Here is a 26,317-nt window from a genome sequence, read left to right as displayed (position 1 = left end):
GGCCAGCCTCCCGGGCTTCTAAGCGTGGCCAGCAAGTCTTTTCTGTAGAACTTCAGGCATTGTAGGCCATTCAGTCTTTGTCACAAATACTGGTGCATCCCCACTTAACTTTATTTTCAGAAATGGAGAGCAGGCGAAATCTGGTCCTGGGCTATTGTTTCCAAACCCCCTGCCCTGGGGGCTGCAGGAGAAGTGGAGATGCGCGCCTTTCTTCAGACTGGGGGCAGGAGCTGAGGACCGGAGTCACCCACCTGCTCCAGGGTGGTCCGCAGCTGGGCGTTGTGGTGCTGCAGCCGGCTCCGGTCAACCTCCAGCTGCGCCACCGCTCGCTGCAGGTGTTCAAGCCTCTGCTCCCAGCGCTGCCTCTCCTCCGCCTCAGGACTCGGCTCCATCTTCACCTCTGAGACCTGAAGGAGAGAGACCTGTCAAGCTCACCGGGGCAGCCCCTGAGACAGGGGAAGGCGGGGGAGCTAGACAGAGGGCAAAGGATGAACCAGGCAGGTGTGCGCTTTAGGGACCCAATTCTCAGGGGAAGGGGACAAGCCCCTGGACAGGCACTCCCTCCTGGGCCATCTGTTCTCACCAGGCCCCCAGCTCACCTCTCCCAGCCGGATGCCGGGCTCTCCTCCAGGCCCCTGTTCTGCTCGGCTGGTCAGGCCCAGGCTGTGGAGTCGCTCCTTCTCCAGAGCTTGTCTGGTGAGCTCTAGTTCGTCCTGGGACATCAAGGTGCAGAGCAAGTCACACCATGGTGACCGCACATTCAGAAAGTGAGAGTAACATCCATACATCCACTCCACCCTCCATCCTCAACAGTCTCATCAGGTTTATAGTCTTATTTTTCTTGGCACCTCTCAGCTATTCTAGTCCAGAACCTTCATTTTACAGACGGATAAAACAAAGGAACAGAGAAGGATCTCCCCAAGGATACACGGTGGTCTAGGACTAAAATCTGTCTCCCTTTATTTTCATTTTTTGGCCATGTTGCATGGCTTGCACGATCTTAGTTCCCCGATCAGGGGTTGAACCTGGGCCATGGCAGTGAAATCCCAACCACTAAACCACCAGGGAACTCCCTGGACCTGTCTCATTTTAGATCTTGCCTAAGCTAAGCGACAACTGGGAGCACTAGGTGTGGTGCAAAGAGCGTGGACTCAGGAATCACGTAGAGGCGGGTACTGTGTCATCACTTACCGGCCATGTGACTTGGGTCAAGATAGGGGCTCTCTCCAAACCACAACCACCTTTGTAAAATACGAAGCGTAGATCAAGCCTCTGGGGTTAAACTTCTTTGGATAAATGGGAAGACTAGTGTTTAGATTATTTTCTAGACACTCAAGCGTTCATAAACGGCAAAGGTCAAGAGGGGAGACAGAGAAGAGAAACAGATGATCTACTCGTGGGTAGTGGCTGGGAGGGAGGAGCAGCTCAGGAGTATGGGGCCACGCTTGAAAGCCAGCCTGCTTAGGTCTAACCCGAGTTCTGCCCTTCATGAGCTGGATGGTCACCAACAGGTTACTTAACCTCTTTTATGGGTTATTCCTCAACTATAAAATGAAGAGATTAACTGTTCCTGCGTCTCAGGGTTGTTGTAGAAAAAGAAAGTGAGAGTAACAGTGCCTGGCATGTCAAATGCTTAAAATAAAAACTGATGCTACTGTGTAAATGTCCATCGACAGATGAATGGATAAAGAAGAGATGGTAAATATATACAGTGGAATGTTACTCAGCCATAAAAAGAATGAAACAATGTCGTTTGCAGCAACATGGACAGCCTTAGTAAGTAAAGCAAGTCAGACAGGTAAAAACAAATAACATGATATCACTTATACTTAGAATCTAAAAAAAAAATGATACAAATGAATTTACTTACAAAACAGAAACAGACTGGCAGATATAGAAAGCACACTTACGGTTACCAAAGAGGAAAGGGGGAAGAGAGATAAATTAGGAATTTGGGATTAACAGATCTACACTACCCTATTATATATAAAATAGATAAACAACAAGAATCTGCTTGTATTGCACAAATAAGCAAACTATATTCACTATCTTCTAATTACCTATTAATACGAGGGAAGAATCTGAAAAAGAATATATAGGTATATTCAGTTATATATATATTCTATATGTATATATATACATATATATATATATATATATATATACTCTGCCATGTACCTGAAACATTGTAAATCAACTATACTTCAATTTTAAATAATGCTATTGGGACTTCCCTGGTGGTCCAGTGGCTAAGACACCTTGCTCCCAATGCAGGGATCTCAGGTTCAATCCCTGGTCAGGGGAACTAGATCCCACATGCCACAACTAAGGCCTGGCACAGCCAAATAAATGCTTTTTTTTAAGTGATGCTACTATGAAGAGGGCTACTTCCGAAAAATGTCCTTGAGTATTTTGGGAATGGGGGTACCAACCTGAATTCCATTAATGAGTAAATACGGCTCAGGAATTCACAAGTATAGAGAGTGCCTTCCCGCCTAACCTACGTATCTGACTTTCTCTGTGCCGGTAAGAACAGGCCTAGAAATAGGAAAGGAGTCCCACTTACTGAATGCTTCTTTCTTGTGCTCTTATTTATATTGCTTTTTGGACTCAAAATGGCTGTATGGGGCTGATATTATCATTCCATATTTTATCAATGAGAAAAATGAGTCAGAGAAGAAAAAGCACTTACCCCAGGTCACACAGCTACTAAACTGCAGAACTGTATTTAAAATCCAAGAACTTGACTCCAAAGTTCATAAATGAAACCCCTTGTGTGCATATTGTATTTTAACCAGAACAGAGATTTTGGGGCTCTGGGAAGGCTAGTCCCTGCAGGGTTGTGTGTCTGAGGTCGGGGAGGGGGTTCTCCAGCGCTCATATCCAGTCAAGGGACCAGGATATACAGTTGACTTCTCAGGAAAAACAGGCTGGGCTCCTCTTGATAAAAGAGATAATACCTCCCTATGTCCAGCAGTAAACCCAGCTCTCCTGATGGCCCACTGTGTGCAGACCTTGTGCTCAGTGCATCGTGAAACATGATTAAGACATGGCCCTGACCTGAGGGTAAAGGTCATACTCTAAGGTCACTTCCTCTGCCATTCAACATCCTGCCTAGAGGAGCCCACTTTTTCTAACTGTTGATACCTCCAAAGTCTCTACCTCTGGCCTCAATCTCATCCTTTACCTTCAGCTCACTTTACAGACCCACCCACTGGACCTGTCCCCTTACAGGTCCCACAGGTACGTCACTCGTTTCCAAACTGACAGCACTATTTCCCTCATTTTCCCCAAACCCACCTTTATCTCAGTGAGCAGAAACCTGGGCCCTGTCTTTACTTTGTCATTTCTTCGTGTCTCCATCCATACTCCCGATCTCAGGTCACCATCTCCCCACCGACTCCCACTTACAGCCTCCCACTCGGTCTCCCCAGATCTCCAGCTGCTCCACACGGCAGCGTGAGCCATCTTTATGAACTATTATATATCTGATTCTGTCACTCCCTAGGCCCAAACTCTTCATTCGCTTCCCACTGGTCACCCAGGTCCTCAACATGCTGACAAGCCCTGAACGATGGGCCCCTGCTGTCCTCTGCTCTTGCCAGCCTCCTGCTCTATGTCCCAGGCAGCCTCAACTCCCTCAACGTTCTCTCTCCCCTCCTTCTCTCCTCTCCCCCCACAACAACCTGTGCAGGGCTACTTCCTTACTGGTCCCTTCAGATCTAATCTCAAACATCACTTTTACCAGGAAGCCTTTTGGGACCCAGGAAAGGCGGGGCATCCCTCTAGTTTGCTCAGAGCACACTCAACTAATCCTAATTAAGCACTAACCCCAAGAGCTGCACTGCATTGCACAATAATCGCTCTTCCACTAGACCGTTAACTCTGGGAGGACAGTCTGTGGGTGTTGCCTTGCCCCTCCCACCCCACACTAGCACACTAACCGGGATTCCACTGTGTTGAGGTGTCCGTGACCTCACCTTTTCTCACATCCTGAGGTGCAGATGGCCCCGGAGTCTTACCCACCACGACGTGACTCACCTGCAGCCTCTGCTGCTCCGAGTCCTGCTCCAGAACAGAGGCCTGTAGGAGCAGGGCCGCCTCCTGCAGACTGCTCACGCTGGCCTTGCTCTGGGCCAGGGACAGCGCCAGGTGCTGGGCCTTCTCCCTCCACTCGATCTCCCTGGCCTCCGTCTGCCTCAGGGCCGCCTGCAGTCGCTCCAGCTCCCGCTGCAGCCTGGGCCCTGAGGAATCGAGCTGGGGAGACGGCTCCTCCCTGGGCGAGGCTTTGTGGCTGCGGGGCAAGTCCTCCAGATCCTTCCTTTGCTGGGCCTCTCGCAGCTCCAGGAGCTCATCTTCCTTTTGAGCCAGGGTCCGCTGTAGCTCCCTTAGGCTCTCCTGAAGGCCCCTTACCTCTTCCCCTTCTCTTTCGTGCCTGCGCTCCTGCTTCTCTTGGGCCAAAGACTTCTCCAGCAGCTGCCCCTGCCTCCTCAGCTCTCTCAGCTCTTTGTCCCTCTGGGCAAGCACCTGCTGGAGCTGCCGCATGGCCTCCTGGTGCCGGAGGTCCCCGTCTTGGATCTCACCTTCCCGCTTCCTCAGGGTCTCTTCGAGCTGCCGGGCTTGGGCCTGGCAGGAGTCCAGGGCAGCCTGCAAGGTGGCCATGCTGGCCTCCAGGTTGCGGCTCAGTTCGGCCTGCCCGTGGAGATGCTGCTCTTTCTCCCGCAGGGCGGCCTGAGCCTGGCCAAGGGCCTCCTGCAGAGCCTCAGCCTGGCCCCGGGCAGCCTCCTCCTGCCGTTGGGAGGCCTGGCCCTTGGCCCGCAGGGCCTCCAGCTCCCTGTCGCGGGCCTCGAGCAGTGCCTCTGCCTGCAGCCAGCTGTCCCGCAGGGCCCGGGCCTCCGCCTCGTGCTCCTGGGCCTGCTTGGCACACTGCTGCTGGAGGGCCCGCAGCGCCTTTTCCTGCTCCCGGGCCTCTGCCCGAAGGTCACTCAGCACCTCCTCCAGGGCCTGGCTCCGCCGCCCCTCCACCGCCAACTCTTCCTGGAGCCTCCGCGCGTGTTCCTTGTGCTCCTCGAGCTCGGCCCGGCGCTCCTCCAGGGCGGCATGTGCCTGCTCCAGGGCGGTCTGCAGTGAGTCCGCCTGCTCCTTCACGTTCTCCTCCTGGCCCTGGGCCTCTTGCTGCTGCAAGGCCTGGAGCTCCTGGGTCCTCTGCACCAGGACCCTCTGGGTCTCTTCCAGCCGCCCCTGAAGCTCCTGCTCTTTCAGCTCCCCCTGGTCCCGGGCTTCCTGCAGGTGCTGCTGCAGGACTGCGACCTCCTGCTCCCGCTGGGTCAGAAGGAGGCTGGTCTCACCCACCTTCCTGTGGAGGCCCTGGAGCTCCTGTTCCAGCTGGTCCCTGTGTTCCTGAAGCTCCTGGATGTGCTCCTGCTGGCACTCCACCTCCTTCTCCTTATCTCGCAGGATCAGCTTCATGTGCTCCAGGCTTCCACGCTGAGCTTTGCTCTGGCCCTTCCCTTCCTCCGCCCGCTCCTGCCTCAGCTGCCGCTGCGAGACCAGCTCCCGGCCCCGCTCTTTCAGGGCCAGCTTGATCTGCTCCAGATCTTCCTCCAGAATCTTGTTCTGCCGGCTCCTCTGATCTTCCAGGGCCTGCGTCCTCTCCTTCAGCAGCACCAGCTCCTGCTCCTTCCTCTCCAGGTCTTGACTCAGACGCTCTTTCTGCCTCTGCAGATCCCGGATCTGGTCTCGTTGGGCCATGGCCTCCTGCTCCTTCTCCTGGAGCTCACTAGCCAGAAGAGTGCTGTGGCCCTCCAGCTCCTGGATCTGGCTGCCCTGTGCCAGCAGTTCCTGGCTCCTTTCCTCCAGGTCCAGCGTTAGGTGGGTCAGAGCCACCCTCTGCGCTTCCCTCTGGCCCTCCAGCTCCTCTATCACCTTTCGCTGGCTCTCTGTTTTATGACGCTTCTCCTCGAGCTCCAGGGCCAGGCATTCCATTGTGACCAGCTGCTTCTTCAGGTCCTGAATCTGCCCTTTCTGGGACTCGATCACTTGGGCCTTCTTCTCAAGTTCCAGGAGATGATGCTCTAGGATGCTCGTCTGCGTCTCCTGGTCCTTCTCAAGCTCCCGGATCCGCTCTCTCTGCAGGGCCAGCTGCTGCTCTCGCTCCTGGACGGCCACGGGGAGATGCTCTAACACAGACCTACACTCCTCCAGCTCCTGGATCTGTCCCTGCTGTAGATCCACCTCTTGGTTCCTTCTCTTCAGGTCCAGAGACAGCACTTCCAACACAGCCTTCTGCATTTCCCGTTGCTTCTCCAGTTCCTCGATCTTCCCCTGCAGAGTCTCCACCTCCCCTTCTCTTTCCGAGAGGGCCTGGGCCAGGCGAGCCAGATTCTCCTGCAGAGCCTTCCCCTGGGCCACCTTCAGCTCACCCTGCTCCTGCAGGGCCTGGGCTCGCTGGCGCTCACTCGCCACCTCCTCATTTTTCAGTTTCAGCGCTGAGCGCGCCATCCGCAGATCTTCCTCCAGGGCCACAGCAGCACTTGCCTGAGCCCTGGCTTCTGTGACAGAGGCTTGGAGATGTTCCACCTGGGCAGTCAGGCTCTCCTTGGCTGCCTGCAGTAACTTGCGCTCATTCTGGAAAACGAGATATAAAACCGCCTTAAAGCTGTGCTTCCCTCAAAGTGTCACTCCAGCAAGGGCCTTTCCTTTCCTTCCTCTGTGGCATCAGCCTTGTCAAGGATGTGAGCAAAAGGAACTGAATGTTCTAGTTAGGCTGATGCTGTAAAAGAACATCCCAACCACACTTCCAGGCTCTGCTCTGCTCAAAAAAAAGTCTGGTGCAAATCAGCCATCCTAGACTCTAGTCCTTCAGGTCAAGGGATATAGATCTCAACCTCAATTCAGAAAGAGTAATTAAAGGAGGATTCACTGAGGCCTTCATAATGGTCCTCAGGGCTGCGGGGACAGCCAGAGAAACGGAGCCACCGCTGAAGAAAGCTGGGCACTATATATGCATGGGGTTTGACCAGGGGCTAGGATGGGAGCCCGAGCCTTGGCCCCTCCCCAGTTCAGTACCACCTTACCTGGGCTTCCACTCCTTGCAGCTCTGCTTGCTGGAGGCGACTCTGTAAGGATGCCACAGTTTCACGCAGTTCCATCAGCTCAGATTCTAGGGAGTTCTGTTTGCCTTCCCACTTGGATTTCTCTTTGGGAAGAGATGGAGGAAGGCCCATGATTGGGGTGGAGGAAAAGAGGGATGTACAGGTAGATGGGAGAAGGGGAACAGAGAAACAAAGGAGGAATAGGCCAAGAAGGAGAGAATTACATCCAGTTTCATAGAGACATGACCCTTCTGCCCACTGCTCTGCTTGTCTAGGCTCCCTGCTGCTTCCAGAGCCCTGTCTGCATCTGCCGCCTGACAGTTGTGCCAACACGTCTCATCCCAATCACATAGCTTCTCAACCCTGGATTCCAGACAGGGTTGAGCTTCATGACATGGGATGTCCTTTTCAGCCAGTAATTCAAGGATTTTGCAGAGGTTCCTAGAGACCAGGGCGGCTCTGCTGGGGGCCCTCCATTTCTGCAAAAGCTCTAGAACCCAGCTCTGTGTATGGCTCTCACGGAGCCCAGTGGGACATTTTAAGACCCAGATCCACTCCCCACGTTGTCTTCTTCTCTTCTGTAGTTGAGCCTTGAGCCTGAAGACCCTCCTCTTTCTTTTCCTGGTGGTCAACACCCTTCCCAGCCTTGGTTGTAGCACAGATACATTCTCCCCAGCTTCCCCCCTTTTCTATTTCCCAAACAAGCTCAGGATCCCTGCTAATCACTTTGAGAATAGTTGGGGATGACAAAATTAGTAACACTGGTAAATGATTAATGACAGAATTTTAAGGTGTTCTTCCAGACTAGGCCTTAGGTAGCCAGTTTTTAAACCTGTAGACAGAGAAAATGGAAGCCTAGCCAGCAACTTCCCTCAGTTCACCAAATCTGTTCCTCCTAATCCCTTCTGCCAGGATGGCCCTCAAAGGCCCAGCAAAGCATGAAAAGTAGTTCATTGGGTTCACCACCCCTTTGGAGAGGCCTCTGGATATCTTCTCGCAGTTGTGCGCAAGCAGTAAAGAGTGCTTCCCAGGGCGATTCCACCCCTCTGGGCTCTCTGCCTTTCCTCACAATTTAGTCGTGTCTGACTCTTTGCAACCCTATGGACCATAGCCTGCCAGGCTCCTCTGTCCATGGGACCCACCAGACAAGAATACTGGAGTAGGTTGCCCTTTCCTCCTCCAGGGGATCTTCCCAACCCAGGGATCTTCCCAACCCAGGGATCAAACCCAGGTCTCCTGCATTGCAGGCGGTTTCTTTACCACTAGCACCACCTGTGAAGCCTGCCATTCCTCTCTTCACCTCAAAACCCTCCTGCCTTGAGCTTCTCACCTTCCTCGTTCTGGGAGAGCTGTCTCTGCAGAGCCTGCAACTCTGTGTGCACCTGGCTCTTCTCGGCTTCCATATCACTGAGACGCTGTTCCAGCTTCTGGGCTTGATCCCGCAGATCATCCTGGGAAAGGAAGCACGTGGAACTCAAGCTCCACGTCTTCCATGACATCACCCCAGTCCAGAGCCTAAGCCCTCTAGTCCCTCAGCTTCTGTCAGGGTTTGCCATCGAGGACCTGCTCTCAGATTGCTGGGTTATTTACCTCTGAAGTCACGTGCATCTGGCTCCCAGAAGTGATGACACGCTCTGCCCCAACTGGCTGGAGCCTGGCTTCCCCTTCTGACCTGTCTGTCTTTGAAACAGAACTCCTACTGAAGTCTTAGCTCAGGATCCCTCTCCTCTCCCTGAACCACTTCACACTTTAGCTCAAAGGTCACTGCTTCCTTTCTTCTGACCCTCTCAAGTGAGATTGCACTGTCCCTGCCTCCTATTATCAGAATGTGCATCTGTTACTGATCTAGTCAATTCTAGCAGCTTGGCTTTATCTCAGGATGAAGCTGGGTTGCTCAGCCCTGTCATGAGCCTTCCTGAGGGCAGAGAGCAGGTGCTTCTCCTTTCTGTATCCCTAGCTCAGAGTGGCTGGTATACTGATACTCAATTTTCACTGACCGATAGGTTCACCATAAGGTGGGATTTGGAGGACATTTCATATTGTCTTGGGCCTAGAATGTTCCTATAAACAGCATCCTCAGATCTCAATGATCCCCTTTTGTTGGCTTCTTCTTGGAGGTGTTGGCACCAAGAACAATTTGTGGCTGAGAGGAAAATGATGTAAAACAATACCCCAGATCTACACAGAGTATCACGGTTTACAGGGCTCACTTGAGTCCCTCACTCATTTAATCCTCAAAACCTGGTGAAGCGGGCACAGGGTGCCCTAATTTACTAAAGAAACCAAGGTCCAGGAAGCCGAATACTTTATTCACGGCTGCCAGGTAGTAAGCAATAGAGGCAGAACTCATTCCAACTTGATGTCAGAAATAAAACAGGTCAGGGACTTCCCTGGTGGTCCAAGGAACCACCAGGGGGTTAGCGTGGCTAAGTCTCCACGTTCCCAATTCAAGATGCCTAGGTTCAGTCCCCAGTCAGGGAACTAGATCCCACAGGCTGCAACTACTAAGACTCAGCACAATCAAATACATAATTTTTTTTTTAAAGAAGAAATAACACAGGTCAAACTACGCCATGACCCTTTTTCAGGGGAGGTGAAGAGCTTGAGGAAGGAGAACAGAGACACATACCCGGGCCTGCTGCGTCTTCCGCAGGTCTTGGTGAAGCTTCTGGAGGGCGGCCGCCACTGCCTCAACTGAGAGAGCCGTCAGGAGGGGCCCTCTCTTAAAGAGGATCCTAGTGCCATTCTGGTCTGAAAAAACGAGGAAACACCTCCTGACCTGGCTGTACTATGAAATGAAATAGCCACACCACAACACCCAGACATGGCCCTGGCCTTCCTATCCACCCCTCTCTTCAAAGAATCCCCCTCAGCAGTTTGTTCATCGTGCCCTGGTCTGCATACCTATGTGCCAGATGCTTTGATGGGCACTAGAAAATGCCAGCTATCATTTGTTAGGCATTTAATAAGTGCCAACCCAGGGACAGGGGAGCCTGGTGGCCTGCCGTCTATGGGGTCGCACAGAGTTGGACATGACTGAAGCGACTTAGCAGCAGCAGCAGCAGCAGGACAGGGAAGCCTGGCGTGCCGCAGTCCATGGGGTCGCAAAGAGTCGGACACGACTGAGCATGTGAACAAGTGCCAGGGACTGTGTGGGTGATTTTATTTCTGTCATTTCATTAACTCCTCAGAAAAAACCCGAGAGGTGGGTACTTATAACACCCTCATTTTACAGTTGAGAAAATCAAGCTCAGACAGGAGAGGTCACTTGCCCAAGGACACATGTCTAGCAAATGGCATAGCTGGGGTTCACACTCTGACTGAATCCATCCCAGAGGCTGTGGCCTTGGCCTTGATGCAGTACTGCCTGGACAACTGCACCCCTCTCCTCCACCCTGGGAGCTAAGCCTGGCTTTGCCCAAAGGCCTGAGCTCCTGGGTGGCTCCTCACCTGGCTCTGGGCCCCAGAGGGAGGGTGCTGAGTCTCCCCCGCCATTCAGCTCCAGCCTGCTCTCGCAGGCAGACCCCAGGGCCTGCTGCAGGACAGAATAGAGGCTGGCCAGCTGGACCTGGGCCTGGTGCCCAGGCTGCTGCTCCGCCGCCAGTGCCTCCAGCCGGCTCTCCGTGCTGCGCAGGCACAGCTGTAGTTGGGCCGCCTTGGTCTCCTGGGCCCACAAGGAAGCTCGGAGCTGCTGTTCGGTGACTCGAGACGCCTCGAGCTCCTCCAGCAGCTGAGTCTCCTGGGCCAGGAAGTCAGCCTCCTTTTCCTTCACCTCCTGCTTCAGTAATTCCACCTGCCAGAGAAGAAGTATGGTCACTCTAAGCAGGGAGTGGACACCCTCTCCCTGGACCCTCCCGGGCCCAATCCCACTCGATCCCCAGGGTCTTGGGGTTGTCTGGGGCTGGGAGGATTTCAAGAGGCTCAGCTCTCCAGCAGAAAGGGAGGGTCTGGAATGAGTGTCACCCCAGATCTGACCTACCTAAGGACTCCTGACACGTGGGCCTGGGCTATATGCTCATGGTCTCTGGCCCTGGTCCCCTTGGCAACTATGCCAGCTTCCTGCTATGATTAGAAATCTGCCTGAGAGACCTCCCTGGTAGTCTAGTGTCTAAGACTCTGTGCTCCCAATGCAGGGGGCCTGGGTTCAATCCCTGGTCAGGGAACTAGATCCCACATGCTGCAACTAAAAATATTTTGCATGTGACAACAAAGGTGCCAACTAAGATCTGGGGCAGCCGGAAAAAAAAAAGAATTCTTCTTGAAACCCTGATACTGAGCCAAAAGAAGACCAGTCACAATAATAATGGCTACCATTTACTGAATGCTTACTGTGCTCCTGACACTTTCTATATTCCTATAGTGATTAAGAATTATCACCCTTGTTTTATGGATGAATAAAGCGATATTCACACAACCAAGAAGCAGTAGAGCAGGGATCACACCCAGGGATCTAACAAGCAGACCTGGGTCCTGCTCTACCACAGTCTACGTCTAGCTCTTACTCCCTTCATGCTTTTCCTCCCAGTTCCATCTTCCCACCATGCACAGGTCTGGGGTCCTGCTGTGAACAGACCAAGTCCATGGAAGGCCTCTTGCTGCCGCAGACCCGAGGGAAGTAATATTTATTCCCCTTGCTGTGTCTTGCCAGGCAGACAAGGTGCACTCGGCAGTGGCCAGGCTTGAACAGGCCTGCGTGAGCCCTATCCTCTGGGCACCATGTTCCGGTCATCAGCAGTCTGTTCTTGACTCTGGGTCAGGTTCCCATGCTCCACCCTACCCAGTCCTGGCTTCCCTCTCCCACCGGGGCTGCCAAGGCCCCAGCATGACTGAGCAAGCACCCGCCGACTCCAGAGGCCAGCTTCCACCAGGGAAGAGATTTCCTGCTGGGGTGGGAGATACCTGGGCGCTGAGCTCTTTCTGCCCGGCCTGGGCCTCCTGCATGTCCTGGCGCAGGGAGCTCAGCTCTTGCTGTTGAACAGAGTTAGCCTCTTGCAGAACAAGGAGTCTCTGTTCCTTTTCCACCAGCGACAGAGTCAGGCTAAAAAGAGAGGGGTCAAGTGCAAGTTCGATGCATGAAGCAGGGCACTCAAAGCCAGTACTCCAGGACAACCCAGAGGAATGGGGTGGGGAGGGACATGAGAGGGGGGTTCAGGATGGGGGGATACATGTGCACCCGTGACTGATTCATGTCGATGTATGGCAAAAACCACCACAATACTGTAAAGTAATTATCCTCCAATTAAAATTAATAAATTAATTTTTTTTAAAAGAGAGGGGTCAGAGGGCCAGGCCATTCTCTCAGGCAACTAACAACTACCTTCTCATCTGAGTGCTCTAACATAGCATGGATAATTAGCACAGAAACAGTAATGATCATGATTTCAGGCTAAGAATAAAAGCCTGCGTTTATTGAGTACCTACTGATTGCTCTGAGGTTCTTCAACTTCACAATTTACTCTTTGGCAAATTCCAGAAATACCTACATAGTACCTCAAATTCAACACGTCCAATTCTTCCCGTCTCCTCTGCACCTCCCCTCCCCCCAGTCACCCCTGCTACATTCCCCAGCTCAGAATGGCCTCTCCATCCACCCTTAGAAGTCCTGACCACATCACAGCATTCTTCCCTCACCCTGCCTGCGTCCACTCCAAGACTACATATAAACCAATCCCAACTCCCCTAACGTCCCTTAAACCCCTTCCCTCCTCCTCTTCCTTACCCCCTCACCAGGGTTCCAGCTTTGGTATCTCTTATCTGGGCATCTGTACCAGCCTCCTATCTCTAGTTTCATCAACAAAAGGGTTTCTCCCCACTCAGACTCCAGGTAACATAATCTGCCAATACCTTCCCTTGGAGATGATGTGATTAATGTCTTCTCCACAAAACCTTCAATTCTATTGTGACAAAGACCGTATTGTCTTATTTAAACTATATCCCCAACCTCTGGCATAGTGCCTGGTGCGTGAGACACGTTCTCCACTAAATGAATGAAGTGCGAGCTTCGGAGACAGGGACCATGCCCTCTCTACACAGTTACCTGTAGAGCCCAGAGATGGAGACATGAGTGTTTAGGGGACCTGAGCAAAGAACCGTCAACCTCACTGTGATCCCTGGATCCAGACGGGCCAAAGCCAACTCCATGGCCTGTTGAGCCTACCTGGCTTTTTCTCTCTCCAGCTCCTTCTGAATTCGGCTACACTCCTGGGCCTCTCTCAGCTTTTCCTGAACCTCCTGGTCCACAAACCTCTGGGAGGCTTCTTTGGAAAGCAGCTGAGACTTCAACTCCTCCACCTGGAAAGTCAAGAGCCATGAGGACCGGGGATAGGCGGTCAGTGGAAGGATGCTTCTTATCTAGGACTTAGGGTCCTTCAAGCAGCCCATTCCCAACACCCTGAAGGGCCTGCCAACCCTTAGGTGCTCTTCTTAACTACCTCCCTCCGCCAACCATTCATAAGCCCCTCCCTACCGTTCAGCCTCATCACCTGTCTCCCCAGCCTCATGTGTGGTGTATAAAGGAGGCACAAGGAAAAACTTTGGCTGAATATAATTCTGTCCAAAGGCCAGGTGATTATATTTTTAAAAAATAAACAATCCGAATACCATATGATACAGGATTCTGAGAAAGAAAAGCAACCTGGTATAAAAACACTGGCTCTGTGGAGGAGGTTGGATCAAGGAGGCTGCCAAAAAAATGTGAGGTTTGGGTTTCCCTGATGGTGAAGACAGTAAAGAATCCGCCTGCCAATGGAGGAGACGCGGGTTCAATCCCCAGGTTGGGAAGATCCCCTGGAGAAGGAAATGGCAACCCACTCCAGTATTCTTGTCTGGGAAACCCCAAGGACAGACAAGCCTGGGGGACTAAAGTTCATGGGATCACGAAGGATCGGACACGACTCAGTGACTAAACAATAACGACATGGTCCCCACTGAGAGAGGTTACTAACTATCCCAGGGGCCTGGGAGGCACACGCTCAGTTCTGAGCACCCTTCACTTCTCACTTAATACTGGGGCCTCCCCTCCCCACCCCAAGCTCAGGCAGCAGGGCCAAGGTTTCCCATCCTGCCAGGGGGAGTGGGAGGGCCTGGCTGTGCTGGGGAAGTGTTGCGGGGCTGCGAGAGAGGAGCAGGGACCTGCTTCTGCAGCTCTGTCTTATCCTGCAGCAGGATGCGGCCCTCCTCCTGGAGGGTCACCAGGCTGTCTCTGTACTGCTGGGCTGCCTGCTCCAGCGCCTGCTGAGCCTCCTGGAGCTGGGTCTGCAGCATCCCAGTGGTCTCCTGCAAGGGGACAAAAGAGCAGGGAGGGGAAGAAAGCTTCCTTGGTCACGAAATCTGTGTTGCAGAGATTGTGTTGTATAAATACTGGTTTTTAGGTTGGGTTGGCAAAAGCCGAGGTGGGGCCCAGCTGAGTCGTGCTGCTTCCACGATACCTTGTCACCTCAAGTCCTCACCTCCTTCTCCTGCTCCTCCCTCCCCTAGCACATTGCTTGCCCAGGCCTTCTCGGCCAGGGCGCCTCACTCAGACCACTGCAGCAGCTCCTGCCGGGTGGCCCAACTTCCACTTCGTGCTGCCACGCCCACACGCACACGTGTATACACACACAAACACACACACAGTGCTCCCCTCAGTGGCTAAGTATTTAAAAAATACATATAGTAAATCATGTCCCACTCTGCTTTTTCGACACCATCCAACACGTTCCCACTGCCCTTAGAACAAAATCCAACCTCCTTCCATGGTTGACAAAGGGCTCCTGCCCCCAAGCTTATCAAGGGACTTGTCCCGGGTCCTTTCTGCCTGTCCCAGGTCCTTACAACAGCTATTTCTACTGCCTGAACTGTTCTTCAAATGGCTGGCTTCTTTTCTTTTTAATGGTTTTATTGAGATTGAGTTCGTATATCTTGCAACTGACCCATTTAAAGCAGATAATTCAATGGTAGTTGGCATATTCACAGGGTTGTGCCACGGTTACTGTGATTATTTTTCACCATTTTTATCAGCTACAGAAACAAACTGCATACCCTCCCCATCCCCCATCCCCACTTCCAAGCACTCATCTACTCTCTGTCTTTATAGATTTGCCTGTTTGGGCTACTGCCTACAAGTGGAGTAATATCCCATGTGGTCTCTTGTAACTGGCTTCTTTTACTTAGCAAAATGCTTTCAAGGTTCACCCTTATTGTTCTAAGGGCCTGACTCTTTTCAGCCTTCATGGCTCAGCTCAAACGTCACTTTCTCAGTGAGGCCCCCGCTGACCACCTTTGTCCAAAAAGGCCTCCTCTGAATCCGTCTCAGTTACCTTGGCCTATTCATTTCCTGTACGGCCCTTATCATGACCTACAATTATCTCACTTATTCTGTGTCCTCTCTGCCACTTTATTAAACACCACGACTGTCAGTTCACCATTGTGCCACACCTTTCTGTTGGTTGAGTGTCAGCAGCTAGCCCGGGGCCCAATGCAAAGAAGTGCCAAAGGGCAGGTCAATGTGGTCCAGTGGCTAGGAATCTGCCTGCTAATGCAGGGGACATGGGTTCGATCCCTGGTCCAGGAAGACTGCTGGACATGCTGCAGGGCAACTAAGCCCGTGGGTCCCAACTACTGAGCCCATGCTCTAGAGCCTGGGCTCTAGAGCAGCCACCCCAACGAGAAGCCCGAGCACTACCCTGAAGAGTAGCCCCCACTCACCTCAACTACAGAAAGCCTGCACAGAGAAACCAAGACCCAGTGCGGACAAAAGTAAATAAACAAATATTAAAAAAAAAAAAAATCCACCTGCCTACACAGGGGACATGGGTTTGATCCCTGGTTGGGGAACTAAGATCCCATATAACAGGGCAGCTAAGCCCACCTGCTGCAACTACGGAGCCTGCACGCCACAACTAGAGAGAAGCCTGCACACTGCAATGAAAGATCCCGTGTGCCGCAGCTAAGACCTGACACAGCCCAGTAAAGAAATATTTAAAAAAGAAAAACAAAACAGTATGAAGGAGTGAATCGCTGCTCCCTTTCCTCCCCGTCTGGGACCACCCTCCCTACCTGCTCCTTTAACTGCTGAACCTTCATGTCCTGCCTCAGCCGCTCCAGCTGCTGGCTGGCCTCTGCCAGCTCCTTCTGGGTCTGCAGCAGCGTCTCCAGGAGGGACACCCTCTCCTTCTCTGTCTCGAGCTGCATCTGTGAAGGGGCAGGAGGGCCAGGGCTTGTTGGGTCAGGGGTCACCATGCTCATCCACGAAGCCACAAGCACACGCCAGGTGCTCTAGGTTCTTCTGGCAAATGGGGTTGGGAGGGCGGGGGTTGCTGAGGGCAGAGGAAGGTTGGGACCACTGACTGAGAACCAGGAAGTGTGAACATTGCCACTGGTTTGCAAGCTGACAGGATGTGGTAAACGGCGGCCCTCCCTCAGGAAGTAGGACATACAGCCAACCCTGCAGCTAACGGTGCCGATCGCCTGCTCACGGGGGCAGAGTGGGAGGTCTGGAAGCCCCTGTAGCCCCACTCCTGGGGAGCTGGAAGGAAGTGGTCTGAGGCAGGGGGTCACAGGGAACACGCAGCCCTCCCAGCTGCCCACCTGGCACAGGGCGCTCTCGGCCTCGGCCCGCTCTTCCTCCCTCTGCGCCCGCATAGCCTCCATTTCTGCCTGCTGTTCCCTTAGCCTCGCTTCTAGCTCTGTCTTCTCCCTCTCCAGGCTCTCCAGAACCTTCTCCAGTTCCTGCCGGTGCCGGGAGCGCTCTTCTTCCTGGTCATGGGAAGGAAACACCGATGGAGCTGAGAGGGTGAGGCGCAGAGGCAGAGAAGCACCGGATGAGAGTAAAAAGTCTACTGCTCACCAGCTGTGAGACCTCGGTGTCTTCCTTACCAAGCCTGTTTTCTCATCTGTGAGGTGAGGCTAATTATCCTGCTTTGCCTATCTCACCAAGTTTTATGAGAATCAAGTGAGATTTATTTAAAAAAAAAATCAGGGGTGTCCTTGGCAGTTCAATGGTTAAGACTCTAGACTCCCAATGCAGGGGGCATGGGTTCCATCCCTGGTCTGGGAAGATCCCACATGCCGTGGGGCAACCAAGGCCATGCACCACAACCCCTGAGCCTGTGAGCCACAGCTACGGAGCCCACGTGCTGCAGCGACCGGAGCCTGTGCATCCAGAGCCTGTGCTCTGCAACAAGAGAAGCCACCGCAATGCAATGAAGAGTAGCCACTGCCTGTCGCAAATAGAGAAGGCCTGTGCGCAGCAATGAAGACCCAACACAACCAAAAAAACCCACATAAATTAAGATAAAAAAAACACGGACATCCCGGTGGTCCAGTTGTTAAGACGCTGTGTTCCCAATGCCGGGGGTACAGGTTTGACCCTTGGTCAGGGAACTAAGATCCTGCATGCCATACCATACCACCACCACCAAAAAAAAAAAATATAATATAATACATGTAACAGTGTTTTCTAAAGTACAAATGTCCCTCACATAAGCTACAAATATCTTATTTTAAAGCAACCACATCATGCTTGGTGGTTGTAACAGCAAACTGAAGTGGTGGGCTCATTCTCTGCTGCCCCTTTCCCCTGCTCAGAGTGGCAGGGTCACCCTTCTGAAAAGCCAGACCACGTCTAGCTATGATGTCTTCTACAGGATCCAAGACTGTCAGGATGGAGCACCCCGGTCCTCCCAGAGTCCACCAGTGACCAACGACTTCTCTGATTTCCTAGATGAATTCAGCCCCTCGGCCAGGATTTCCGGATGAGGGGCTCTGGAGCCAGGCTGGCCTGGGTTGCAGTTTTTACTCCAGCACTGCTAGTATGACCTCAGTTAATTTCTATCACATCTCTGTGCCTCCATTTCCTCATCTGTAAACATGAGGATAGGGAATTCCCTGGCGGTCCAGCGGTTAGGACTCTGTGTTTTTACTAACTGAGGGCGCAGGTTCAATCCTTAGTCTGGGAACTAAGATCTCGCAAGCTGCACAGCATGGCCAAAATATAAATAAATAAATTCTGGGTCAAAAAATAAGTGTTAGTTGCTCAGTTGTGCCTGGACTCTTTGCGACCTCATGGACTGTAGTCTACCAGGCTCCTCTATCCATGGGATTTCCCAGGCAAGAATACTGGAGTTGGTTGCCATTTCCTCCTCCAGGGGATCTTCCAGAACTGAGGACTTCCCTGGTGGCTCAGACGGTAAAGAATCTGCCTGCAATGCAGGAGAGCAGGGTTTGATCCCTGGGTGAGGAACATCTCCTGGGAAGGAAATGGCAACCCACTCCAGTATTCTGGCCTGGGAAATCCCATGGACGGAGGAGCCTGGTGGGCTACAGTCCATGGTGCCGCAAAAGAGTTGGATACGACTTAGTGACTAAACAATAACAAAAAGAGTAAAAGTAAAACAGACATTTTCAGACAATTAAATACCAACATACCCTCACCAAAGGTTATCTTACTTCAAGAAGGAAAATAAATCCGAATAGAAAACCCAACATGCAAGAAGGAATGGTGAGCAAAAACAAACCTTGTAAAATTTTCAGGATATCCAACAATGATTGACTGTATAAAATAATCAAAAGGCATAACATATGGTGTTAACAAACTAGTAATAACTAAACACACTAACTAACACAACTGATAGGTGAGGAGGAGAGAAAGCAGGCAAAATGATCTGTGATCCTGTGTCATTCAGGAAAAAGAGTAAATAGATCAATTAACCTGAGATTCTATTAAGTATGTATTTTAAAATATTAAAGAATAACTAAAAGAATAAAAAACACAGTACATATCATCCAAAGTAGCAGAGAGAGAAAAAAGGTAAGAAAAGAATACAGCTTAATCATTCAGTACAATCCTCTAAAAGAAGTTAAGGTGATCTCCCCGTCCCAAAAGGTAAAAAGACAAGATGAATGGCAAAAGATGACAGAAATAAATCCAAACATACCTATAATCACAATAAAAGCAAATGGACTAAATTATATAATTAAAAAGCAAAGGAAACACAGTTCTGAATTGGGCAAGAATTAGTCAAGGTATTCCTCTGCTCCCTTTACACCCTGGAGACCAGGTCTGTCTCTCCCATCCTCTGGCCACATCCACCACCTACCCACTTCTCCTGGAGCTGATTCACCTCCTCCTCATGGGCTGACTTCAGCTGCTGCAGGGCAGCCTGCCCTTCTTGCTCAGCCTGGGCCAGCTGCCTGGCTGCTGTGTCCCGTGCCTGCTCTGCCCGGCTCCGTTCAGTGTCCAATTCCAGCTGCAGGCACTTCACTTCCCCTAGGATGCCAGGGACAGGATCTGTCTGGTCTCTGAGCCTCTGCCCTCCCATCTTTCACCCTCCTCCCCAGGCCTCATGAGGAATTCCCATCTCAGAGGCTGGGGTGGATAGGGGGTGTGTGTGTGTGTGTGTGTGTGTGCGCGTGTGTGTGTGTGTTTGTGTGTTAGTCACTCAGTCGTGTCCAACTCTTTGCAACTCCATGGACTGTAGGCCGCCAGACTCCTCGGTCCATGGGATTCTCCAGGCAAGAATACTGGAGTGGGTGGTCATTCCCTTCAAGAATACTGGAGTGGGTGGTCATTCCCTTCTCCAGGAGATCTGCCTGACCCAGGGATTGAACTTGGGTCTCCTGCATTGCAGGCAGATTCGTTACCATCTGAGCCACCAGGGAACCCCCCTCAGAGGCCGTGGGTCTGGCTCTAATAGCTTCCCACCGTCTTCCTGGCTTTTAACATCCCCGTGGACTGAAGTGTGCCCACCCCACCTGGGTTCTCACCTTGGATTACTTCCTTGGCTTGAGTGACAGTTTGAATCTGGACCTCCAGCTGTCCTTTGGTGACCTCTGTCAGAGAATGTTGTTGCTGGGCCTCAAACAGACTGCTCTCTAGTACCTCCTTGGCTGAGCTGTCAGGTTTAGGAATCAGGAGAGTTCTTACCCATTAAGCCCCTTACCCTTCCTTAAGAGGAGTCAGGTTCTAACTACTGGCCACCTAGAGAAGCTAGAGGGGCAACTACAAACTCATAACTCATTGAAACCCCCATACACTTTGGGCAAGGAATTCAGTTTGGCTACGCCTTGCTTTGCAAAGCTCTCTGCCCCTGGTAGAACTGGGGGTGGGCCCTACCTGAGCCCCAGCAGCTGTTCTGCGAGCTCCTGCCGGTCTCGCTCCACGGCCTGCAGCCGCACCTCGAGAGCCGCCTTCTCCCGTGCCAGAGCCTCCTTCTCCTGGACTTCTCGGGCGAGCATTTCCTCCTGGCGCTTTGTCTCTTGCTTTAGCTGTTCCAGCTGAGCTGAGGCTGCCTCCTGCTGGTGATACGTCTGGGGGCACAGAACTGATGAGACAGGCGCAGAGGCAGCACCCCCTACTCCAGGCTGCTATCACCAGATTAGGGTCACTGGACCCACCTCTGTGAGCTGTGCCCTCTCACACCAAGGGCCATAAATCTATCTCCCTGATCGCTCCAGAGTGCCTAGACCAGGAAACATGCCCTCCTTTGAGTAAGACCTTGTGCTAGGGCAGCAAGAGATCTTACTTCTAAGGAGCTTTTAGTCTTAAGAAGTAAGACACACACATTACCACGAAGAAGGTGATCAACACCCCGAGAAAGAGACTTTGAGAAGAGAGAAGGGAAAGCGAAAGTGTTAGTCGCTCAGTTGTGTCAGACTCTTTGTGACCCCATGGACTGTAGTCTGCCAGGCTCCTCTGTTCATGGGATTTTCCATCAAGAATTCTAGAGTGGGTTGCCATGCCCCTCTCCAGAGGATCTTCCTGACCCAGGGATCGAACCCCTGTCTCCTGCATTGCAGGTAGATTCTTTACCATCAGAGCCACCAGGGAAGTCCTCTGAGAGGGGAGATTACACATTAGGTCAATGAGATGTTTGGTAGGGAAGAAAGATCACCTTTGAGTTGGGTCATTGGTTCAGAAAAAACTAATGGAGCCCCTTGCCATGTGTTAGACACTGTGCTAACAGCTGGAGGGATTAAAAGCAAATAAGACATAGCCTTGCTTCAAGGAGCTTTTGGTGGAGATACATAAACAGATCATTATAATACAGTATGAAGGCTGTGGTGGTTGAATAAACGTGACGTATTATCAGAGAACACAGGAGAGGCATCTAACTCAAATCGATGGATGTGAAACAATGGGGCATAAGCGAAGGATTCCTTTAGGAATTCTTTTAAGAAACTGGAAGATGTACCCCAAACTATTAATAGTAATGCTGGTCATTTCTAGGAAATGAGATTTTCCCTTCCTGAAGTTTCTGTAGTGTTTTCGTTTTTTTATAGTGAGCATGTATTATATACTCTCGTGAGATGGTAGCAGTTTTGTCTTCTCACCTCGCTTAGCTTCTCTTGCATTTCTTCCTTCTCTTCCTGGATGCCCCTGAGGTCCGCTTGCAGCTCTGCCCTGGTCTCCTCTGTTTTCTGCAGCTGGGCCTCCAGGCGGGTGTTCTTTTCCCACAGGGCTTCCCTGCTCCTCTCAGCCTCTGCCAGGTCCACCTGCAAAGTGCTTCTCGCCTGCTCTGCTGCCTCCATCCGCCTGCACACAGACTGGTTCTCTTGTTCTAACTACTGGCCAAAAAGGGAAGGGCATCAGAGACAAAGGGTTACGGTTTAGAGGTGAAGAGGTGAGACAGACATCTACATGAAATATATGACTCTCTTCTCCACAGAAGGACACAGGAGTGCTTATGGCAGAGGAGGACTAAGCACACGTTTGGGGTCTAGAGCCTTTACTCCAGGTACTAGATGTTGGGACAGAGACAAAAAAGGCAAAATCCTGGACTTCCCTGGCGGCTCAGTGAAGAATCCGCCTGCCAATGGGTTCGATCCCTGGTCCAGGAAGATCCCACACGTCTTGGAGCAACTAAGCTCGTGTGCCAAGACTATTGAACTTATGCTCTAGTGTCCGTGAGCTGCAGCTACCGAAGCTCACATGTCATGCTGCAACAGAAGCCACAGAAGCCCTGCAGAGCAGCTAGAGAAAAGCCTGGGCAGCAACAAAGACCTAGCACAGCCAAAAAAATTGAATAGACAAAATAAAAAACAAAAAGCAAAATCCTGCTCTTGAAGAATTCAGAATAAGGGAACATAGAATATTTCTGGGGCTCAAGGGAACAAGAGTGATTGAAGAGACAGTTAAATCTGTTCTGTTTATTTTTCTAGCACCATGAAGCATGCAGGATCTTAGTACCTCCACCAGGGATTGAACCCATGCCCCCTGCAGTGGAAGCTCAGAGTCTTAACCACTGGACCACCAGGGAAGTCTGAGACATGTTAAATTTTTAACCTCTAGAGAAGATTCTGAGGCTTGGGCTCTTCAGCAGATCCTTTTGTGGTGGTTGCTGTTATCTCAAACAACAGGATTAAAGCCTAGTCTTCCTTCTAGAGGGCATAGACATCCTTCCTGGCCCTGGTGATTTCACTGTAAAGCCCAAAGGTGGTCCTGCTATAGACGTGGGAGGGGTCTACTTTTAACGGTTGAGCCCGGGCATTATAATCTTTGCTTTCCTCTGCACTGTAAGTGTTCCTTTTGCTCATTCCAGGACTACAAGGGAGCTGAGCTGTCTTGGGCTGATCCATTTGAGAACTGTTCCTTGTCACTGGCCATCAGCTGTGTGTCTCTTGCCCTCGGTTGGGGCCCAGTCCTACCCCGTATGTCAGAGATCTTTGCTCACCTGGAGAAGCTGCTGGTTCAGTCCAACTTTATCTAAGGCCAAAGCCTCGTTTAAGGCGCTGAGTTTGACAGCTGCAGCCCGGAGATCAGCGACCTCAGCCTTCAAGCTGTTCTCAGAACTCGACAGCTCCACGATTGACTGTTCTGCCTAAAAACAGACAGTTAAAGAGCTTTTTCCCCCAGTTTTCCTGCAACAGTGAACAGCTCACATCCCCAACACCTGCTGCTTCCCATGGACAGAAAGGAGTTAACACTTCATTCCCTCCCTTACCTTCTAAACTTTTCCCTTCATTCATTCATTCATTCACTCTCCCATGCATTCATTGAAGAGTGAAAGAGGAATTCACACAACAGGGGCACAGACATCAGGACATATAAACAACCACAACTGTGATGACACCACAGACAATGGAAACACAAAGTGCTCTGGGACCTCAAAGGAAACATTAATTCAATTTGAAAGAGTCAGAAAATGCTTGGTTGAATAGTTCACAGTGAAGCTGGACACTGAGAGATGAGGAATCGTTTGCAGTTTAAGGGGAAGGAAAGAAGCAGTTCAGGCAAAGGGAAGAGTTCATACAGAGTTAGAGTCACAAGAGAATGGGTACCACGGAGAACACACTTAGTAGAGCACAGGCATAGCAGAAGTGAGGACAGGGATCTCGGGTGAAAAGGAGGCTAGAAAAGGTGGCAGGGGGCAGAGGGCTGTGAGTGTGACACCAAGGAGCTGGGGAGCCACTGAATGGTTTTAGGAAAGAGACTGACATGACCAGATTTATACTTTAGAAAACCATTCTAAGTCCAATAGTCTGTTGAGGGGGACAGAAACTAGGAATTGAGGCACAAAATAGGAAGGGCCATGGCTTACAAAGTGAAGAATGACGCAGGTTGCACACCCTTTGCCTAGAGACAATCAACTTTCCAAGCCGCCCACCCCACCCCGCCGGTGAGGGGGAGGCCCACGCACTCTGGCCAGCGCGGCGGTCACTTCTGTTTGCCCCTGCCTCAGCAGCTCCCCTTCCAGGCGACTGGACTCCAGGGCTTCCCGAAGGGAGATCAGTTCACTGAGGGACTCGGACTGTTTGGCTTCTAGGACTGCCAGTGTCTCCTGACTAAGACGAAAAAGAGAAGAGGGCTGGAGGAAATCTTAGAGAGTGGCCGTATCCCAAAAGATGTTGAAGCTGAAACTCCAATACTTTGGCCACCTGATGCGAAGAACTGACTCATTTGAAAAGACACTGATGCTGGGAAAGATTGCAGGTGAGAGGAGAAGGGGACGACAGAGGGTGAGATGGCTGGATGGCATCACCGACTCAATGGACATGAGTTTGAGTAAACTCCAGGAGTTGGCGATAGACAAGGAGGCCTGGCGTGCTGCAGTGCATGGGGTCGCAAAGAGTTGGACACGACTGAGCGACTGAACTGAACTGATTTGCCTTTGTGATACAAAGGAATGAAGGTGGTCTCTAAAAACTGATAAGGAGAGATCTCCAAGACATAATGTGAAAAAAAGCAAGGTGCAGAACAGTATATGTGGCGTACTGTCTTTTATGCAAGAAACTGGGGGAAATACAAATATATGCACACATTTGCATAACACACCACTAGAAATATGAATAAGAAATTAATTTAAGTGATTACACACAAAAGGAAGAGATATGAGATGGATGAAGTAGAAGGGACAAATACTCTCTCTGTGCATACCTTTTAAAATAGTTTTGACTTTTGAATTATACAAAATTTTCTTTTTAGCCACACTATGTGGCATACATGGTCTTAACCCCCCCAACCAGAGATCGAACCTGTGCCCCTTGCAGTACCAGCGTGGACTCTTAACCACTAGACCCACAGGGAAGCCCCTTGAATCATAGAAATATTAATAAATGTATTATTGAGTCAAACAGTTTAAATTTTAAAACATAAAACTATCTTTGTGGATTGTGGGTTCTTTGCCTTGGTATGGGGAGACCCTTCCTTGCACCAGTCATGATGCTTAGAGTAGTCCTTCAGGATTCCATCGTTTGTGACCATTAGGCGCAAGGAGCTGGGGAACAGGAAAGGAGAGGGGCTACCAAAGATGAAGAAGATCCAACCCGTTACCAGGTACAGAAGACCTACCACAGGCCACGCTCTGTGCTGGCATTTCGTAAAACAAAGTTTTAATCCTCCCAATGACCCTTCAAGGGAAATATTACCACTCCTATTTTACAAATAAATTAATCCATCCAAGTGGTCAGAGCAATTATTTAAACCAAGCTTCTGCCCAGCTCTAAAGTCCTTGCTTCTTCTATGATATCATATTTGGGAATTCACAGATAAGCTGGGTCCCTTTACTCTGGAATGTCCTTTTTTAAAAAACAATATTTATTTATTTGGGTGTACCAGGTCTTAGTTGCAGCATGCTGGATCCTTAGTTGCAGGCTGAGGGATCTATTTCTCTGATCAGGGATCAAACTGGGTCTCCTGCATTGGGAGCTTGGAGTCTTAGCCACTGGATCACTAGGAATGTCCTTGGAATTCCCTCTCTGGACCAGCTCATTTCTCATTACTTCCCAGGATCAGTCCTACTCTTTGGCCAGCCCAGTCTCCTCTGAACATTCATTGTACCTTCCCAAATCCTTTTCTTTGCTAATCTATTCCTTTAGGCCTTGTCCTGCTCTCTGCCAATCATAATACATTAAGGCCCAGCTCAGCAGCGACCCTCTTCTCTGTGCAGCTTTCAGTAACAAACTGTTACCCCTATTCTCCCAGAGGATCTAGCTTGAAGCTCTTTTTAGCTCATGCTTTACCTGGCCACGGTTTACTTGTCTGACTTCCCCATTACACTGCAAACTGCTTGAGGTCAGCGTCTTATTTGTTTCCCCCCACGGGGCCTCAGTTCCTCTGGGTGCTCAGCAAAGTCTGGATGAACTCTTGCATTCATCCTTCTGCCAAGGGTGGAGCGGTAAGCTAAGCTTAACCCACCGCACGCCAGGCTTCTATTAACTCCGCTTTCTCAGGGTGGGGAGGGACGGGGCCGGGGAGGGAGGGGACTGTCACACGCACAGACGCTCCCTCTCTCGGACGGCCAGGTGCAGCTCCTCCTGCTGTTCCTCCTTCTCGCCCTGAGCAGAGTCGCCCTGCAGCTGGAGCTCCATGTTGGTCCTCCGCAGTCGCCACGCCTCCTGCTCCAGCACCTCCAGCTGCTGCTGCAGCTCCTCCCTGGTCTTCTGCAGGAGCTCTCGCTCCCTGGAAGAAGGAGGCCAGACGTGAGCAGAAACCCTGGAACCTAAAAACCCTCCTGGAAGCAGACAGCAGAAGGTCAAAGGAGAGGGGTATCTTCTTCCTTTAAAGAAGGAAACTGGTTTGTTTGTGTTTAAAAATATCTATTTATTTGGCTCTGACAGGTCTTAGCTGTGGCACACGGGATCTTTGTTGTGTCATGCGGATCTTTTGTTGGGGCACACGGACTCTCTGGTTGCTGCGTGTGGGTTCTCTAGTTTTGGTGCTTGGGCTTAGTTGCTCTGCGACATATGGGATCTTAGTTCCCCAACCAGGGATCAAACTCTGGTCCCTTACACTGCAAGGTGGATTC

General features: G+C 51.2%; 1 protein-coding gene across 5 annotated transcripts in view; it reads right to left on the bottom strand.

The window, feature by feature from the left end:
* Positions 1 to 26,317, bottom strand: part of CEP250 (centrosomal protein 250) — a 48,758-nt gene that overhangs the window by 3,316 nt on the left and 19,125 nt on the right. For 4 of the 5 annotated variants that reach the window (XM_052650857.1, XM_052650860.1, XM_052650859.1 and 1 more), the window contains 19 exons: positions 25,789 to 25,971; positions 23,711 to 23,855; positions 22,745 to 22,891; positions 21,405 to 21,635; positions 20,188 to 20,381; positions 19,839 to 19,966; positions 19,172 to 19,362; positions 16,662 to 16,829; positions 16,131 to 16,265; positions 14,226 to 14,369; positions 13,252 to 13,385; positions 11,994 to 12,132; positions 10,545 to 10,887; positions 9,724 to 9,845; positions 8,425 to 8,545; positions 7,077 to 7,198; positions 4,042 to 6,627; positions 600 to 713; positions 252 to 407 (listed from right to left, as the gene is read on the bottom strand). In XM_052650857.1, coding sequence (XP_052506817.1) covers positions 252 to 407; positions 600 to 713; positions 4,042 to 6,627; positions 7,077 to 7,198; positions 8,425 to 8,545; positions 9,724 to 9,845; positions 10,545 to 10,887; positions 11,994 to 12,132; positions 13,252 to 13,385; positions 14,226 to 14,369; positions 16,131 to 16,265; positions 16,662 to 16,829; positions 19,172 to 19,362; positions 19,839 to 19,966; positions 20,188 to 20,381; positions 21,405 to 21,635; positions 22,745 to 22,891; positions 23,711 to 23,855; positions 25,789 to 25,971 — 5,503 coding nt within the window. The remainder of the gene's footprint in view (positions 1 to 251; positions 408 to 599; positions 714 to 4,041; positions 6,628 to 7,076; positions 7,199 to 8,424; positions 8,546 to 9,723; positions 9,846 to 10,544; positions 10,888 to 11,993; positions 12,133 to 13,251; positions 13,386 to 14,225; positions 14,370 to 16,130; positions 16,266 to 16,661; positions 16,830 to 19,171; positions 19,363 to 19,838; positions 19,967 to 20,187; positions 20,382 to 21,404; positions 21,636 to 22,744; positions 22,892 to 23,710; positions 23,856 to 25,788; positions 25,972 to 26,317) is intronic. The other variant, XM_052650858.1, reaches the window with a different exon arrangement.

Source organism: Budorcas taxicolor, chromosome 13 (genome assembly GCF_023091745.1).
Source record: "Budorcas taxicolor isolate Tak-1 chromosome 13, Takin1.1, whole genome shotgun sequence".
Classification (NCBI taxonomy): domain Eukaryota; kingdom Metazoa; phylum Chordata; class Mammalia; order Artiodactyla; family Bovidae; genus Budorcas; species Budorcas taxicolor.
This window is presented reverse-complemented; position numbering and strand designations above follow the sequence as displayed.